Below are 18,633 nucleotides of genomic sequence, written 5' to 3'. Positions count from 1 at the left end.
CACCAAGGTTCTGTGTGCATAAGTGGTGCCTGGGCCTTCTCCCCAGCAGTTCAGGTGACTTTTTTCTCTCTCTCTTTTTGGTCCTGGGGATTGAACCCAGGGGCACTCGCCCATGGAGCCCATCCCCAGCCCTAGTTGGTGTTTTATTTAGAGACGGGGTCTCACTGAGTTGCTTAGTGCCTCGCTTTTGCTGAGGCTGCCTTTGAACTCCCAAATCCTCCTGCCTCAGCCTCCAGAGCAGCTGGAATTACAGGCCTGAGCCACTGGGCAGGGCAGCCCAGGTCAAGTCTGTTCCACACCCTCCCCCAGCACTTTTTTGCTGGCGCTAGGGATGGAGCCCAGGGCCCTGGACCTGCCAGGAAAGAGCTCTACCACTGAGCCACTCCAGAACCCCCACTCATCTCTGGGTGAACACAGGGGTTTCCCTACCCTTTGGTCTTATGTGTAATGCTGCTATGAACCCAGTGTGGTGGCGCACACCTGAAATCCCAGAGGTTTGGGAGGCTGGAGCAGGAGGATTGCAAGTTTGAAACCAGCCTCAGCAACTTAGTGAGGTCCTAAGCAACTCCATGAGACCCTGTCTCTAAATCAAATTTTAAAAAAGGAGGGGACACTGGGATTGTGTCCAGTTATTAAGTGCCCCTGGGTTCAATCCCCAATAAAAGAAAAGATGCTTTTGTGACCACAGGAGTAATAGGATTGCTTTTGAGATAAGTGGGAAAGATAAGTGGTAGATGGGAAGGACAAGGAAATGTCATTTTAATCTGAGGTGCTGCCTGCCTTAGGCCTGTCACTGGCCAATTTCTGAGAACTCTGTAAACCTTCGAGTTACTGTAAAATCACCCACTTATGAAAATTACCCTGGGTGCTGTCCTCGGGCCCACCAATAAATACATCCAGTAAAGAGACATAAGCCATTTTTAGTGACCTATAATTTAAGGGACTGACAGGGTCAGAGAACAGGCTGTGGGGAGAACTGTGACCACTAAGGGACTCAGAGGAAGTGAGCCTGCGGGAGGCGGGGGGCGGGGGGGGGGGGCGGGGGGGAAGCAGCAGGGAAGCAACACTGTCCCCTAGATTGGGAGCATTTAAAGTCTAGGAAGGTGCCAGCACATCAATTAATTTTTGGAACTGGGGAAAAGTTTATTGGGAGGGTGTCTGACCTGAGCCCTTGGAAGAGATGATCCGGGCGTTCCCCAAAACGTTCTGGAAGGGGTTTACTACCAGAATCTATGCAGAACCCTGGCATCTGCCTGTGGCAGGAAGAATCTTGCAGCTTTGGGCGGTCCAAAGTAACACAAAATTCATGGTGGGCAGGGGGTGGTGGCACACACTTGTAATCCCAGCAGCTCCAGGGGCTGAGCAGGCGGATCACAAGTGCCACAGTCTGGCTGGGCACAAAATCACGAGCCACTCAAGCAGGAACAAACTTTATTTCCAAAACTCCCATGAATGTCATGCATGTGGCCTTCTCCTGGGACACACTACCCCAACAGGAATTCCCTCCTCTGGAATATCCTCCTACCACACTTACCCAACCAATGGGAGTCCCGGGAGAGCTCCAAAGTAGCAGGCCTAGGTGGACAGCAGGGGTCTAATCTCCAATTGAATGCACTTCTTAACATAGTCATGGGCTGGGGATGTGGCTCAAGTGGTGGCCTGCTCCCCTGGTGTGCACCCAGCCTGGGTTAGATCCTCAGCACCACATACAAACAAAGATGTTGTGTCCACAGAAAACTAAAAAATAAATATTTAAAAATTCTCTCTCTTTCTCTCTCTTTAAAAAAAAACAACACATAATTATTATCATCTCAATGACTTGCACTCCTAGGCACATTCCCACCCTGCTAAGTTGTTTATCTACAGGAGAGATCTGCTGTGCCAGATGTCCCTGACTCAGTCAGGCTAGGTGGGGATCTATAGCAGCCCCCTAGCAGCCACCAATCAGCATGAGACAGGGAAATACCTGGGATGCCAGATGACCCTCCCAGTAGTTTATGGTGGTTGATACCAAGTTGGGAAACCATGTAGTTCAGCACGTACACCCCTCTTGGCTCAAACCAATCAGTTCAAACTAATACCCCTTTTATACTGACCAATCACCCCTACCCAACTTGTTCCCTACAGTGAATGTGCTAATCATGTTTTAGAGTTGTTATTTGATTTTCCCGCGGTGTGTGATGATTTGCTATGATGTATGTGAAGTCCCTGCCTTCTCCAAAGAATGTATAAAACTGCTGCACACCCTGGGCTCGGGGCCTCTCAGCGTCACCAGTTGCTGTGTGCGCGTGCGGAGGACCGAGCTACCTTGAATAAACACCTCTTTGCTGCTTACATCGATCTTGGGTCTCTGGTGGTCTTTGGGGGTCCCGAATTCGAGCATAACAGCATCACCTTTCAACCAAAAATGCCATGCTTCATTCCTACTTGGCTATGGCTCTCAGCACACAAGTTCAGAGCCAGTCTCAGCAATTTAGGGAGACTGACTAGAAATAAAATATACAAAGGGCTGGGGATGTGGTCCAGTGGATAAGTGCACCTGGGTTCAATCCTTGGTACCCTTCCCCACCCACCAAAACAATTAATGGCCGGTGTAGTGTCACCTGCCTATAATCCCAGGGACTCAGAAGGCTGTGGCAGGAGGATTGCAAATTCAAGGTCAACCTCAACAATTTACCAAAGCCCTAAGCAATTTAGGGAGACCTTGTTTCAAAATATTTCAAAATAAAAAATGAAAAGTGCTGGGGATGTGTCTCAACTCCTCTGTCTCAAAAATTAACACAGAATTAAAACCACATTTTAAGTACATTTTTAAATATTTATTTATTTATAGTTATAAGCGGACACAATCTCTTTATTTTGCCTATTTATTTATTTACTTTTATGTGGTGCTGAGGAGCGAACCCAGGGTCTCACAGGTGCCAGCTGAGTGCTCTACAGCAGAGCCACAAACCCAGCCCTTAAAATATTTTTAAAAAATTAGTTCCTCAGTTTTAATTTCTTTCCCTTTCTGGGCTGGGGGTTGAACGCAGGGTGGACACATGGTGGACAAGCACTCACCACCCAGCTGCGCCCCTGCCCCTGGATGTGGGTGTTGGAGACTAAATCCAGGGGCTCCTGCCACAGCCCTGGTTCTTTTTATTTTGTTGAAATTTTTAATTTATTTTTGAGACGGGGTCTTGCCCCGTTGCTGAGGCTGGCTTTGAACTTGCGATCCTCCTGCCTCAGCGTCCTGAGTAGCTGGCATCACAGGTAAATAGCAGTAGATATAACTGATGTCTACTAAGGCTCTTTAGTTTCTCATTGGCTTCATTTTAGGACCTGGGGAGGAGGGGCTGTCCTGGTGGCCGGCCTAGATCTCAGTGGCTCTGGGAGGCTGAACAGGAGGGTTGGCAGCCAGGCTCAGCAAGTTAAAAAGGCCCTAAGCAGTTCAGAGAGACTCCCTTATCTCACAATAAAAAAGGATAAGGATGTGGCTTGGTGATTAAGCAACCCTGGGTTCAATCTCCAGTGCAAAAAAGGACAAAAAAATAACAATAATGCTAAAACAATATACTCCCCTTTGGCTTCATTCCATCCCAAGTCACAGTGGAACTTTCCAGAGGCTGTGAGAGAGGACATCAACAGAGCCAGCGCCACATGGAAGGGGTGGGCAAGACTATGAGCAATGCTAGGCCCCTCACCAACCCACTTCATCTGGAAAACACATGTTTATTTTCATTAAAAAATACGCCATGGGGCTGAGGTTGTGGCTCAGAGGAAGAGCACTCACCTAACATGCGTGAGGCACTGGGTTCCATCCTCAGCACCACATAAAGTAAAATAAAGACATTGTGTCCACCGATAATGGAAAAATAAAATATTAAACAAAAATACGCCATGTAGGTCGGCATGGTGGCTCACGTCTGTAATCCCAGCCACCTGAGAGGCTGAGGCAGGAGGATTGTGAGTTCAAGTTTAGCCTCAGCAATTTAGTGAGACACTGCCTCAAAATAAAAAGGGTGGGAGTGTAATTCAATGATAGAATGAATGCCACAGGGTTCAATCCCAAGGAAAAGAACGTTATTGTTCTCATCTTTTTTAAAAGAAGAAATATATATATAGATGTGGTGCTGAGGATCGAACCCAGGGCCTTGCACGTGCTAGGCGAGCGCTCTTGCACGTGCTAGGCGAGCGCTCTACTGCTGAGCCCTAGCCCCAGCCCCTCTTCTCATCTTTGTGGTTGGGTGTGTGTTTCTGTGAGTGTGTCCTGAGGAATGGAAGCACTGGGTGGTGTAGGAGGCATCCAGCCTTTGAAAATACTGCTAACCCAGTTTCTGGGGAATCTAGAGTGAAGGAATCGAGTCCTGTGCACTGCCTGGCAGTGTGTGAGAGTTCTGTTGCCCACGTCCCTGTCAACACACGGTATTGTCAGTCTTTCTTTTAGCCATCCAGGGAGAACATGGACATATTGTGAGCTTTCTGGAATTTTTACTTTTTGGTGCTGAGGATCAAGCTTGCTAAAAATGTGGCCTACCATGGAGCTACACCTCCAGCACCTCACAGTGACATTTTAGTTTTCCTGGTGAGGAAAACAGTTGATAGACTGCTTGCAATTGTCACTTTGGCTATTTTTTTGGCTCTGTGGACTGAACCCCAAGGAGCTTAAGCAGGGAGCCCCATCCCCAGCCCTTTGTTATATTTTATTAAGAGAATGGTTCTCACTGAGTTGCTTAGGGCCTTGCTAAGTTTCTGAGGCTGTCTTTGAACCTATGATCTCCTGCCTCAGCCTCCTGAGCTGCTGGGTTGACAGGTGTGCACCGCCGCGGCCAGCTATAATCACTTTTGAAATGCCTTCTTAGGTTTTCTGCAACCTGGTTGAAAGTCCAGGCAAGGATGTTTCACGTTTCCCAAGGGTGGAGCAAGGTGCATCTGAGTCCCTGCCCAGGACAGGGACCTGTGAGGTCTGGGGCTGGTTCCCTGAGCTCCTGGTGCTCCGTGCTCCCCGGCCTCAGTTCCCACTTGAGCAGCTGCTCTCCCGCCCTCCTTCTCTGCTCTTCCACCTGGGGATGGAGGGAGCTGCGTCTGAAGATGAACCCATTCTTTTTTTTTAATTTTTAAAATTAATCAATTAATTAGTTCTAATTTGGTATACCTGACAGGGAATGCAGTTCAGTTCATAGTACACACATAGATCCCAATTCTCACTTGTCTGGTTGTACACACGTAGAGCCACACCATTCGTGTCTTCATACGTGTACTTGGGGTCAGGATGTCCATCTCATTCCACCATCTTTCCTACCCCCTTCCCGCGGCTCTCTCCCTCCCCTTTGCTCTATCCAAAGTGCCTCCATTTCTCCCATGCTCCCCCCACCCCTATTGCAGATCAGCATCCACTTATCACAGAGAACATTTGGCCTTTGGTTTTTTGGGATTGGCTTACTTTACTTGGTATGATATTCTCCATCCATTTACCTGCAGATGCCATGATTTTATTCTCTTTTAATGCTGAGTAATATTCCATTGTGTATAAGTGCCACAGCTTCTTTCTCTATTCATCTAGTGAAGGGCATCTAGATTGCTTCCACAGTTTAGCTATTGTGAATTGTGCTGCTGTAAACATTGATGTGGCTGTGTCCCTGTAGTATGCTGTTTTTAAGTCCTTTGGGTATCAACCCAGGAGTGGGATACCTGGGTCACATGGTGGTTCCATTCCAGGTTTTTTAAGGAATCTGCACACCACTCTCCAGATTGGCTGCACCAATTTGCAGTCCCCCCAGCAATGTATGAGTGTGCCTTTTCCCCACATCCTCGCCAAAATTTAGTGTTGTCTGGATTCTTTTTTTTTTTTTTTTTTAAGAGAGAGTGAGAGGGGCTGGGGATGTGGCTCAAGCGGTAGCGCGCTCCTCTGGCATGCGTGTAGCCCAGGTTCAATCCTCAGCACCACATACAAAGATGTTGTGTCCGCCAAATACTAAAAAATAAATATTAAAAAAAAAATTCTCTCTCTCTCTCCCTCTCTCTCACTCTTTCTTAAAAAAAATAAAAAATAAATAAAGAGAGAGTGAGACGGAGAGAGAATTTTTAATATTTATTTTTTAGTTCTTGGCAGACACAACATCTTTGTTGGTATGTGGTGCTGAGGATCGAACCCGGGCCGCACGCATGCCAGGTGAGCGCGCTACCGCTTGAGCCACATCCCCAGCCCCTTGTCTGGATTCTTGATAACTGTCATTCTGACTGGAGTGAGATGAAATCTTAGAGTAGTTTTGATATATGCACACAGGGTGCAAGTTAAAAGCTACAGAGTGAAAGTTGGTTTGGATCCTCTTCATTTCATTTGTTTAGCTTTTCTGTTGTTTTTCTCTACTTACATGTATTCCTGTGAATAAATCCTTGTTAAGTTAAAAAAAAAAAAAGAAATCTTAGAGTAGTTTTGATTTGCATTTCTCTATTGCTAGAGATGTTGAGCACTTTTTCATGTACTTGTTGAGAAGTGTGTGTTCAGCCCCTTAGCCCATTTATTGATTGGGCTATTTGTTTTTTAATTTTTTTTTTGTAGCTGTAGATGGTCAGAATGCCTTTATTTTATTTGTTAATTTTTATGTGATGCTGAGGATGGAACCTAGTGCAAAGTAGGCAAGGTAGGCAAGCGCTCTGCCCCTGAGCTACAGCCCCATCCCAGGTTATTTATTTTTTTATTTATTTTTAATTTTAATATTTTATTTTTTATTTTTTTAGTTATTGGCGGACATAACATCTTTGTACGGGGTGCTGAGGATCCAACCCGGGCTGCATACATGCCATGCGAGCTCGCTACCGCTTGAGCCACATCCCCAGTCCAAGAATTGGCATCTTAACAACAGTGAGTCTCCCAATTTATGAACATGGTATATTTCACCAGTGACTTAGATCTTCTTTAACTGGTTCCAGCAAAGTTTCAAACTTTTCAGGGCTGGGGATTTAGCTCAGTTGGTAGAGAGCTTGCCTCACATGCACAAGGGCCTGGGTTCAATCCCAGCATCTCCCCCCCAAACACACACACAAAATAAATAAATAAAATAAAATATTTTGTAGCATAATTATCTGAAGAAGGATGACAGGACTTATGGATGGCTTAGACATGGCTGGGGGAGGGGAGAATGAGGAAAAAGTGGGTGGGAGTAAGGCTGAATATCCAGATTTCTGCTTGAACCCCAGGGAGTAGGTGAGAAAGAAAGCCCCTTATCCCAGGAGATCCAACTCAAAAGAGGAAGTGCCTGGTTTGTATTCAGCTTAACTGACCCTGAGCCATGACCAGGAGCATCAGGTGCAATGGTGCACACCTGTGATCACAGTGACTGGGGAGGCTGAGGCAGGAGGATGGCATGTTCGAGGCCAGCCTCAGCAACTTAATGAGATCCTAAGAACTTAGTGGCCACCTCCCACACTCCCCATCCTAGGCAGAGGCTGGACCCCAAAGCCAGAAATCTAGTACCAGCAATCCCAGGAGAGGTGACTGAGAGCAGCTGAGACCTGTCTCCTCCCTGCTCCCCTGCACAGCCAATCTTCCTCCCCTTCCTACCCCAGAGGATCCCGAGGATCTGCTCTGGGGCTGCATTCTCCCATCTGGAGGCCCCCCCAGCTGTCACTGGGGTCAGGAGCCCCTCCTCTCTTGCTGTCATCTGGGGCTCTTCAAGCTAATGAGACCTGCCTGATCCTCCTGGCAGGCAGCAGCTTTAATCTCCCCAGCAGAGCCTGGGGGAGGGCCAGGGGAAGAAAGGGCCCTTATGGTGACACACAGTGACCCAGCCCCAAGGAGGGGTTACGGGTGCGGGGTGGGAGCCGGGGTGTGCAGGGACGGGGTGTGTGGAGATGGGAGCAGACCGTGTGAGCACTGGGAGAGATGACATCCAGAAATGGAGAGGGCAGAGAGGAGGAATCCTAGAGGGAGACGGACAGGAGGATGGGGGGTGTCTGGAGTGAGAGGCAGAGAGGAGGGGCAGATGGGGTGGAGCGAGGCTGGTACATGGAGGAGGACAGGGCCCTGGAACCAGGCTAGAGTCACGGCTTAGGGGGACAAACCAAATGGCCAAGTGGGGGACTGACAGAGAGGAGAGGTGGAGGGGAGAGACAGAGAGAGACACTGAGGTCAGAGAGGAAAAGGGAAACCGAGGCAGGAGAAGAACAATGAGGCAGCAAAGAGATGTTGGCAGACAGACTGCTGGGGAGACAAGAGGGACCCAGGAGAAGAATCCAGAAAGCCCCGTGTCCCCTGTTTTTCAAACAACCTCTCAGGAACACCCACCATTTCTCTCTTTTTTGATAAATCTCTCTTGTGACAACATCCAACACTGGCTGGATACCAGTTAGACCTGATCAAGGACTTCCCTGAGTGGTGGGGTCTCCTGGTCACAGACAAGAGCTGGGGCCTCCTTTCTCTGTCAGCCGTAATGGCCAAGATGTCACGGGGGGGGGGAGGGGATTAAGCACACTGGTGGCCCTCCTCCTCCCAGCCAATGTCACCTCCTGGTGCCCAGTCAGTCCCCCACCTTGGCCAGGATTACCCTGGAGATCCAGGCCACGGCAGATGACATCACTCCCGGCCCAGGCTTAAAATCTCCCCATGGGAGGGGACCTGTTTCCTTTAGCCTCTGATGTCTGGTGACTCTTTCCAGGACCTGGGCCACCAAGAGAGCCCTGTCCCTGCTTTCTGAAGGTGAGTGTCCCCAGGAGAGACAGAGGGGACAGAGGAAGGGAGTGGGAGGGGGAAGAGGCAGGAGCAGGGGAGCTGGCCCAGCTCTTTCCAGGGCCGGGTGGGTCTGCTCTGGAGGTCCCAGGCTGCGGGGTTAGCTCAATAATCTACCTGGGACAGAGGTTCTGTGTCCTGTCTGGGGACCCGGGCCAGGCTGTGCCCCGCAGGAGGCAGTGAGGGGCCTAGGGGTGCTGAAGGACCGGTGGCCTCTGGGGGTTGATCCCACTCTGTTTTCCTGTCTTTGCCGGGAATTTCTGTGGATTATCCACGCACCCACCTCCCTCCCGCACCCCGATGTCTTCCCGGCGTCTGGCTGGGCATTGGGATTTGCCTACATACTCCTTGAACAGGTGGATGAGGGACAGACATGGGAAGGAAGATGGGAACTTGGGGGAGGTGGGCTCGGGGACCCGGGTGGCCAGGAATGGCTGACGTGGGGATCCCTAAGGGTGACCTGATTAGGCGGGGACCTCGGTGCCCGGGGGCTTTGACTTTCCCACATCCCATCTCAAGTGGTGGCCACACGGCCGGCTCCTGTCTTTCCGACGACGGAGGAAGCTGCACAGCAGCAGGTGCAGAGAGGCTCCACAGGGTCCCTGTCACACACTGGGTGGGACCCAGGGCCTTGCTCATGCTAGGAAATGCCGCGGCCCTTTTGATTTATTTTTTTATTTTTCAGTTTTGAGATAGGGTCTCACTAAGTTGCCCAGGCTGGCCTCAAACCTGCCATCCTCCTGCCTCAGCCTCCACGTCATTGTGATTACAGGAGTGTGTCCCCATGCCCTGCTCCAGGAGGGGTTTCCTTCTTTTGTTTTTTCTTGGTTCCATGATGGAACCCAGGGGTGCTTGAGCACTGAGCCAGGTCCCCAGCCCTTTTTACTTTTTATTTTGAGACAGGGCCCCGCTAGGTTGCTGAGGCTGGCTTTGAACTCGCCATCCTCCTGCCTCAGCCTGGAGTCCCGCGGGCTCGAGGGTCCTGAATCCGAGTGGGCGGGGAAACCTGGCCAAGGGCTGATGAGGAGCCACCCAGTCTGGGTTCCAACCCTGCCCTTTTTTCTGTGTGACCTTGGGTACCTCCTATGGCCTCTCCGGCCTCCATTTCTCCATTTGTCAAGTGAGGACAATGGCGAGCCCCAGGACTGTTGGGTCAGGTGAGTCTGGGAAGCCCAGGGCACGGGCCTGGCCTGAGGAGAGCACAAGGGAGGGGCAGCCTCCTCCCCTCCAGGCAGATTTCAGGTGAGGGGCCGGGATCTGGGTCTCAGAAGACTGGGCTCTGTGCCTGGACGAGGTCACTCACGGGACCTCAGGGTTGATGGGGCCTCTCTTGGTCTGGTCTCCTCCTTTGAGGAGTGGACCTCTGGGCTCCAGGGAGAGCCTCCTCCGGCCTTGTGGCTCAGTGGTCAGGAGGGCACAGCCTGGGCCTAACATTGTCCTAACAGAGGCCCAGGATCTGTCCTCTCTGAGCGTCAGTTTCCTCCTCTGGAGGGCGATACAGAAGCTCCTCAGGGACATTCCCCTGGATTCTTGTTCCCCGGCTCCGAGACCCTGGGTGCAAAGTCTGAGCGGCTGGGAGTCCCTGGCAGCTCCTGCCGTCCTCAGCTGCCTAAGTCTCCCTCCATGGCAGGCTCTGGCCTTGCACCTGTAGAACAGGGTCACCTGCGTGCCTGTCCCCAAGGTGGGTGTGCGCCTGCAGCCTACCTGTGAGGAGGACTGCTATATGGGGACCTGGCACCCAGTGGACGCTGAACAGCAGGGGCCCCGAGGACCAGCCTCCGGCTTCACAGGTTGCTGGCCAAGGCAGGGACCCGGAAGTCCCTTACTCAGGGGCCTCCAGAAGATTGTGAATCCTCCCCGTTTAAAATTCAATGGGGCTGGTGCAGTGGCGCACACCTGTGATCCCAGCACCTCGGAGGCTGAGGCAGGAGGATTGACCGATTGAGGCCATCCTGGGCAATTTAGCGAGACCCTGTCTAGGAGAAAAAAGAAAGAGAAAAATTAAAATAATGGAGCCGTGCAGGAATTGCTGCTGGGCACAGTGTCAACTCCCGAGGAATGGTGGGAATTGTTGAATGTGCGTCCCTAGAGATTTTGCACAGAAGGCTGCGGATGGATGTCTGCAAATGATCTCTGGAAGTCCTTAGGTCAGAAACTGCCGAACCCTGAGAAAGGGATCAGGAGATGATCCTCGTCACTTTTTGTTTTTTGGTGGGGGTTCTGGGAATCCCTAGCACTTAATTTTTTTTTTTTTTTTAACTGGGGATTGAACCCAGGGGCACTTACCCACTGAGCCACCTTCCCAGTCCTTTTTATTTTGAGTCAAGGTCTCCCTGAGCTTCGGAGGCTGGCCTTGAACTTCCAATCCTCCTGCCTCTGCCTCCCAAGTCATGGGCCACAGAGCGGGCTCACATTGTTTTTATCATTACTGTTTCTTGCTGTTGTCTGGTCTGTGAGGCTCACTGGGTGCCTGATGGGTGGATGAGCCTTGAGCTCCTGGAGGCCATGCTCATCAGCAGCCCTTGACCTTGGGCGAGTATCCTCCCCCCTTGGCCTTTAGATTCTCCACCTGCAGGACGGACGGTCCCAGGTGAGAACCCCAGGCTTTCCGGAGTGTCTGCTGCTCAGCCTGGTGACCCAGTGCAGATTCAGTGGTGGAGACGGGAAGTCTAGGCCCTGCCAATGGTCCCCATCGGGGCAAGTGCAGGGTACCCCCTGGTCCCACCCATTATTGCTCCTTGGGGAAGTGGGAGAGGACAGAGGGAGCCTGGGCGGGGGCTGAGAGGAAGGTTGGAATCCTGGGTCTGAGCCTGGAGGAGTTCTCATCCCTAAACTGGGAGCCTCCAGTAACCCAGTCTGTGCCTCCCAAGGTCGTGCTGGGGACTTAATGACATGCTGCCTGCACAGGGAAGGCTGGAGAATTAGCCATCTAGTGCTATGTAGAAAATGTCCCCCAATCAGCAGCAAGTCAGCAGCTTGGAACGATAAACAATGACTTTGTGTAGTTTCTGGGGGCCAAGAATCCAGGAGCAGTTTATTGGGTGTCTCATGGCATTGGAGTCAGATAGGGACCAGGACTGAAGTCACTTGACCGCTTGTCCCGGGGCTGAGGAAACAGTTTTTTTATTTTATTTTTTTAATTTATTTTTTGTTTTCTTAAGTATTTTTTTAGTTGTGGATGAAAACACAGTCTCTTTATTTTCACGTGGTGCTGAGGATGGAACCCAGTTCTCCAGACATGCGAGGCAGGTGCTCCACCACGGAGCCCCCGCCCCCGCCCCCGCCCCAGGGAAACAGTTTTGCTGGGAGCTCATTCAGGAGGCTGTGGGCACGAGGCCAACAGGCCCACAGATGTCCTGCAGGACTGTGTGAGTGTCCTGAGGACCCTGGCAACTGGTTTTCCTCAGGGCGAGAGCTAGCCTTGGGATGGGGTGGAGACCAGGTCTTTGAGCAGCTAAGCCTGTGCTCTGGCGTAAGCTACCCCTGGTCTTCTGCAATATTTTCTGGGTTACACAGTCAGCCCTGCTCACTGTGAGACCACGCAAGGATGTGAATGTCAAGGGGTCAGGATTATTGCTCCTCCTTGCAGGGAATTTCATGCTTAGGATCTAACACGATTGTTTTGGGCTGGGTACAGTGGTGTACACCTGTATTCCAGCAACTGTGGAGGCTGAGGCAGGAGGATTGCAAGTTGGAGGCCACCCTGGGCAATTTAGCAAAAACCCTTAGGAACTAAGTCTCAAAAATTTAAAAAAGGGACTGGGAATGGAGCTCTTAAGTACAGCTCCCCTGGGTTAAAAAAAAAAAAAAATCTGGGCTGGGGATATAGCTCAGTTGGTAGAGTGCTTGCCTCCTGTGCATAAGGCCCTGGGTTCCATTCCCAGCACCAGAAAAAAAGAAAAAAAAAAAGAAAAAAATTCTGGTTTGTGTTGTTGTTGGTCTCTCTGAGCGGAACGCAGGACTTCAGCCTCACAGAACAGAGCTGCTTGGTTGCTGGCCTCTTCCCTGTGCTCGGGAGGGAACTCAGGGCCACAGCATGTCAGGCCAGCGCTGTACCTCAGAGCTGTGTCCCCAGCCTCTAGTGTCCTACTTCCCGCCACATCCCTCGTTCTTAGAGCAGGCTTAGAAAACATTTATTGAGCCGGTTGGTCGCAGTGGCACAGGCCTATAATTCCAGCCGCTCAGGAGCCGAGGCAGGAGGATCCCAAGTTCAAAGCCAGCCTCTGCAATTCAGTGAGGCTCTAAGCAATTTAAGAAGATGCTGTCTCAAAATATAAAATAAAAGGAACTGCGGGGGTAGCTCATGGGTAGAGTGCCCCTGGGCTCAATACGCAGTCCTGGGGGGAGTCCTGGGGGCAGTGTGTGGAGTTGTCTTTGGAGTTTTTAGATGGTTGTGTTAGACAAGGCTCCAGAACGATGTGGCTGGGACACTGTCTTCTGCCTAGCATAATTTTTCTCAGTATTGTGCTAGAGATCTTCTAGATTTGTTCACATGGCCTGGGGAGGTAACCAAAAAAAGAAAAAAAAATTCACAGAGAGTAGTTTATTTATGTATTTATTTTTTCCTTTTGGTACTCGGGACTGAACCCAGGGGTGCTTACCACTGAATCATCCCCAGTCCTTGTATTTTTTATTTTGAGACAGAATCTTGCTAAGTTGCTTAGGGCCTTGCTACATTGCTGAGGCTGGCCTCGAACTTGCAATCCTCCTGACTCAGCCTCCTGAGTTGCTAGGATTACAGGCTTGAGCCACTGTGCCTGGCTGGCAATGTAAATGTGTCCATACTGAAGGCATATTGCTGGGACAAAGGAAAGATGGCATTTTATTCAAAAATAAGTATATTTTTGTGCCGGGGAATCAAACCCAGGGCCTTGCGCATGCTGGGCATTTTATTTGGATCAATGTTCCTAGTTTGTTCCACTCTGTGATGGAACCCAGGGCCTCCCGCATGCTACAACCCTAGCATCACTGCCATTTTAGTGTGACAAAGTGACAGCCAACCCTGTTTGTCTGAGACTCTTCCTGTTTCTGAACTGAAAGTTCCAGATCCCAAGAAACCCTCCACCCTGGAGAAGCTGGGACCATTGGTCACCTACTCTCCCTGGTCAGGCACAGAGAGCAAAGACGTAGGGAGCAGAGAGTGCTGAGATCAGGCCTCGGGGACAGAGGGGGACGGGAGCTTCCATGGAGGAGCCCCCTGGCTCCCGTGGTCTGCTCTGCGGCCCGCTCAGCTCGGCCAGCCTCCTGCAGAGGGCCACTGTACAGTGGGGTAGACTGAGGCCCAGGATGAACGGCCCAAGGTCACATCTCAATGTTCCCTTCTCTTGCAGGTCCCTGACCTGGGCCTTATACCCCCGAAGATCATGATGGCATATATGAACCCGGGGCCCCACTACTCCGTCAACGCCTTGGCCCTGAGTGGCCCCAGTGTGGACTTGATGCACCAGGCTGTGCCCTACCCCAGTGAGTTGCCTCCCTCCTGCCCCACTCTGGGGGAGGTCCTCCGGGGTCTCTTGCCCTGGGAGGAAGGTGCTTATCAGGGTGACTCAGAGGCCATACCCCAGGTCCCTGTGCAAAACACTGTGACACTGACGCGTCACTTAGGGACAAGAGCATAGGGCATTTCTAGAAAGTTAAGGTGGAGTTTCCCTCAGGGAATAGGGAGTGGAAGGTGATCTGGAAGGGGAACCCAGAAGAAGGTCCATCTGGTCGCAAAGTTGGCGAGCTACCTTTCTTCTTAGATAATGAGGATTGCACCCAGGGCCGCTGGGGCACTGAGCTATATCCCTGGCCCTCTTGGCTTTCTATTTTGAGGCTGGGTCCGGCTAAGTTGCTGAGACTAGCCTCCAACTTGCAATCCTCCTGCCTCAGCCTCCAGGATTGTTGGGATTACAGGTGTGCACCACCACGCCCAGGCAAAGCTTTATTTCTAAGAGAAATGGGCATTCAATGTTTCACGGCATTGTTCTTTATAGCCATATATATATTTTTTCTTTTGCAGTTGAACTGTACCCATTTGCCACTTTCATAGGCTAGGAATGGTTGAAGTTCAGCCATAAGGAGTCAGCTAACTCTTAGAGAAGGAGTTCAGCGTTAGCCCTGGCAACGCAGTGAGGTTGCACTGCTGAGGCTGAGGCCAGAGTTCAAGGCCAGCCTCAGCAAGTTAGCGAGACCCTGACTCAAAATGAAAACTAACAAGGGCTGGGAATGTGGCCAGTGCCCCTGGGTTCAATCCTCACACCAAAAAACAAACAAAAAAGAAAGTTCAGAAAGTGGGAAAAACCTCGTCTACACCTCCTGTTTAATAATAGTAATAATAATGAGGATGACTAATCGCCACCCAGGGCTTCATTTTGGGGTGCTCAGGGCCCCAGGCGCGGGGCGAGCGGCAGCCCCGTCCTCACGCCTCCCCCAGGGAGCCCCGCTGCAGGGGACAGAACAAGGTCAAAAAGGCATCTGGGGTCCCGTAGGCACCTGGACACCCACGAGGGACTTCCTGGGGTCCCGCCCGTCCTCAGGGCGCCCCACCGGCACCCCTAGAAACCCGAGGTCCCTGGTTGCACCCCATCAGGTGCCCCGAGGAAGCAGCGGCGGGAGCGGACCACCTTCACCCGGAGCCAGCTGGAGGAGCTGGAGGCGCTGTTCGCCAAGACGCAGTACCCGGACGTGTACGCCCGCGAGGAGGTGGCGCTCAAGATCAACCTGCCCGAGTCCAGGGTCCAGGTGGGGGTTCTGGTCCCTCCCACCCTGTGGTCTTCCTGGGCCCCTCCTCAGACCCCAAGTGAAAGGAGGAGGGAGGCGCCACAGAGGGACAGCCAAAGTTATAAAGTGGCCCAAGCCTCCCTGACTCCTGTTCTGTCACTGTCACCGCCCCGCCCATTGCTCTCACCCCACTGTCTACCAAACGCACTCCCATCTCAGGACCTTTGCGCTCGCTGTGTCCTGCACCTGCAGTGTTCGGTCCTCAGATAACCAAAGGGCGTGTCCAATCACTGCACCAGCCTTTGCTTATCAATCCATCCATCAAGGAGACTCGACTCACCAGAGCATTTTAAATCTCAGTCTTTCCCGCTCTCAGCTCTACAGCTCCCCTTTATCCAGCTCAATTATTTCTCCCAAGTATTTATCATCTCCCCAAATACGGTGATTGACTTGTTTACTGTTCACTTAAGACTCACCCCACTAGATTGTCAACTCCACTGATGTATCCCCCAAGTAGTAGAAGATGGTGACTAACTGAACGGGCTGATCGGATGGTGCATGGATGGAGAGACGCGTGTCCTTTCCATGCTGGGTATCAAACCTGGGCCCCTGCACGGGGGCTCCACCTCTGAGCTGCACCCCAGCCGTTGAATGAGTATATGAATGTGTGCGTGCGCAGTTGGATGGGGGAAGAATGAATGAACATGTGCATGTGTGATGTGTGTATATGTATGCTTGCATGTATAATTGGACAAATGTATTTTTGTACCTGTATATATGTATGTGTATATATGTGTACATGCACGTATTTGTATATGCACGCATGTACGTGTATGTTTGTGCACGTAAGTGTATATGCATGCAAAGATGTGCATGTATGCTCACGTGCGTGCCCGTATGTGTGCGTGTGCACATACACAGCATGTATGTGCATTTATGTGTATATACACACATGTGAATGTATGTCGGAGGATGGAGGAACATATGCACGCATGATAGGGTGGGTAAATGTGCATTTGTATGTGGGAGGCTGTGGGTGGATATGCATGATTTCTGTGTGCACGATTGTGTGTTCACATGCGTAGTCAGTGAGTGGGTGTATGCAGGAGTGCCCTGTGTGCGCATGCTCGGTGGCAGGATGGCCAGCATCGGGGAGGAACAGATGCCACGTAACTGGAAGCCGAGTGGAGACATGTGACTTTGGCACCTGTCGCCTGTGAGCCTGCTCACTCCTGGCCCCTGGAGGGCTCTGGATCCCCCTCCACTCACTGAGCCCAGCCCCCTCCTCCCCCCAGGTCTGGTTCAAGAACCGCAGGGCCAAGTGCAGGCAGCAGCGGCAGCAGCAGAAGCAGCAGCAGCAGCCTCCTGGGGGACAGGCCAAGGCCCGTCCTGCCAAGAGGAAGGCGGGCACCTCCCCGAGGCCCTCCCCGGATGTGTGTCCCGACCCCTTGGGCGTCTCCGACTCCTACAGCCCCCCTCTGCCGGGCCCCTCTGGCTCCCCGACTGCGGCAGTGGCCACTGTGTCCATCTGGAGTCCAGCATCAGAGTCCCCTCTGCCTGAAGCCCAGCGGGCTGGGCTGGTGGCCTCAGGGCCCTCTCTGACCTCAGCCCCCTACGCCATGACCTACGCCCCGGCCTCGGCCTTCTGCTCCTCGCCGTCGGCCTACGGCTCTCCCAGCTCCTACTTCAGTGGGCTGGACCCCTACCTGTCCCCCATGGTGCCCCAGCTGGGAGGCCCAGCGCTCAGCCCCCTCTCGGGCCCTTCCGTGGGGCCCTCCCTGGCCCAGTCCCCCACCTCCCTGTCCGGCCAGAGCTACGGTGCCTACAGCCCCGTGGACAGCTTGGAATTTAAGGACCCCACCGGCACCTGGAAGTTCACCTACAACCCCATGGACCCTCTAGACTACAAGGATCAGAGTGCCTGGAAGTTTCAGATCTTGTAGAAGATGCTCCCTCAGCCTCACCTGGCCTCCGGTCCCCTCTGAATCTGCCTCCTTGCCGCTTAGGTTTCAGGGATGGCAAAGCCACCAGAACCAACTGAGGACAGCCAGGCTTCCTCAGGCACCGTCTTGAGACTCAGAAGCAGCTGGCCCCAGGCAGCCCCCCCACTCCAGCCGCCCCACAGCCGGGGACTGGCACTCAGAGCCTCGGCCACAGACTTCAGAGACCTGTGCTGGGACCTGTCCAAGGAGAAAGCAAACCCACCGTGCAGTTGACGGGGGTCACCATCGGGTCAGAATCACGGCACCCTTGAACAACAGGGGAGCCTCTGTCCCTTACCTGTCCACGAGGACACTTCCTCAGCACATGGGTAGGATCCCCAGAGATTCCAAGGGTGGATTCTAAGAGGCTCCCCTGGGAACCTTAGGTTAATTATACAGCTATGTGAAAACATTCGCTCGGAGACTTTACAGACTTCACAAATGTCAGGCTTACATGGTAGATTTCAGAGGCCCTTTCCTATAAATGCATGACTATGAGATACGTGGACGTGTGATGTTTATGGATAAACAAATGTCTGATATGTCTGTGGGTATGTTTTTTCTTTTTTCTTTTTTTTCCTTTTTTCTGCACTGGGGATTAACGATTGAACCCAGGAGGGCTGTACCCTGGGCTACATCTCCAGCCCTCTTTATTTCTTGAAATACAGTTTTACTCACCAACAAGCACTGTGAGAACTTGAGGGATCCAGGTATTTTGATGCTCTGCGAGTTGGGTGCTGGGCTGGAGAGGGGCTCTGGGGTGGAGCTCTGGCCTGGCAGGCAGGAGGCCCTGGGTTCCATCCCCAGCACTGAAAAAAGAAAAAAAAAGAGAGAGAGAAAAGCTTGAAAGTGTGGTGCTCTGGCCCACCTCCTGGCTATGGTTTGGGGTGGGGGAGGCGGAGCCAAGAGCCTTTCAAGAGTGGCTTTTGCAGGTCGAATGGGAAGGAAGGATGGACGGGCGGGGGTGGTGTGTTGGTGGTGGCTCCGCAGGCCCTCCCCACGGAGCCCTGGCTTGGAGGGAGCCCTGGCTTGGAGCGTTTGCCAGTTACTATGCTATAAATGCTCCCTGGGTGGCTGCTCCCAAGTTGTCCATCTGAGGTCACCAGGCTTGGAGTTTGGCATGGATGTGCCCAATCTCTGTCCCCTGGGGTCAGAGGAGAAAGCCTGGTGGGAATGGAGGCTGGGAGGGGTCAGATGGCTTTTCCAGCTTTACACCAGGAGAGGGGCACACCTGGGCACGAC

General features: G+C 52.1%; 1 protein-coding gene across 1 annotated transcript; it reads left to right on the top strand.

The window, feature by feature from the left end:
* Positions 1 to 14,070: 14,070 nt before the first annotated feature.
* On the top strand, positions 14,071 to 17,352 carry LOC113197938 (cone-rod homeobox protein). The gene is made up of 3 exons (XM_026410473.2): positions 14,071 to 14,170; positions 15,279 to 15,430; positions 16,705 to 17,352. The coding sequence occupies exons 1-3, from the start codon at positions 14,071 to 14,073 to the stop codon at positions 17,350 to 17,352; spliced, it is 900 nt and encodes a 299-aa protein (XP_026266258.1).
* The last annotated feature ends 1,281 nt before the right edge of the window (positions 17,353 to 18,633 follow it).

Source organism: Urocitellus parryii, chromosome 15 (genome assembly GCF_045843805.1).
Source record: "Urocitellus parryii isolate mUroPar1 chromosome 15, mUroPar1.hap1, whole genome shotgun sequence".
In the NCBI taxonomy this organism is placed as follows: Eukaryota; Metazoa; Chordata; class Mammalia; order Rodentia; family Sciuridae; genus Urocitellus; species Urocitellus parryii.
Note: the sequence above shows the minus strand (reverse complement) of the source record. Positions and strands in the feature narration are given on the sequence as shown.

Excerpts from the sequence above, each read along its gene's own strand:
- LOC113197938 (XM_026410473.2), top strand. The coding sequence starts at position 14,071 with ATGATGGCATATATGAACCCGGGGCCCCACTACTCCGTCAACGCCTTG. Across the intron at positions 14,171-15,278 it reads CCAGGCTGTGCCCTACCCCA|GTGCCCCGAGGAAGCAGCGG; the intron begins GTGAGTTGCCTC and ends GCACCCCATCAG. Across the intron at positions 15,431-16,704 it reads TGCCCGAGTCCAGGGTCCAG|GTCTGGTTCAAGAACCGCAG; the intron begins GTGGGGGTTCTG and ends TCCTCCCCCCAG.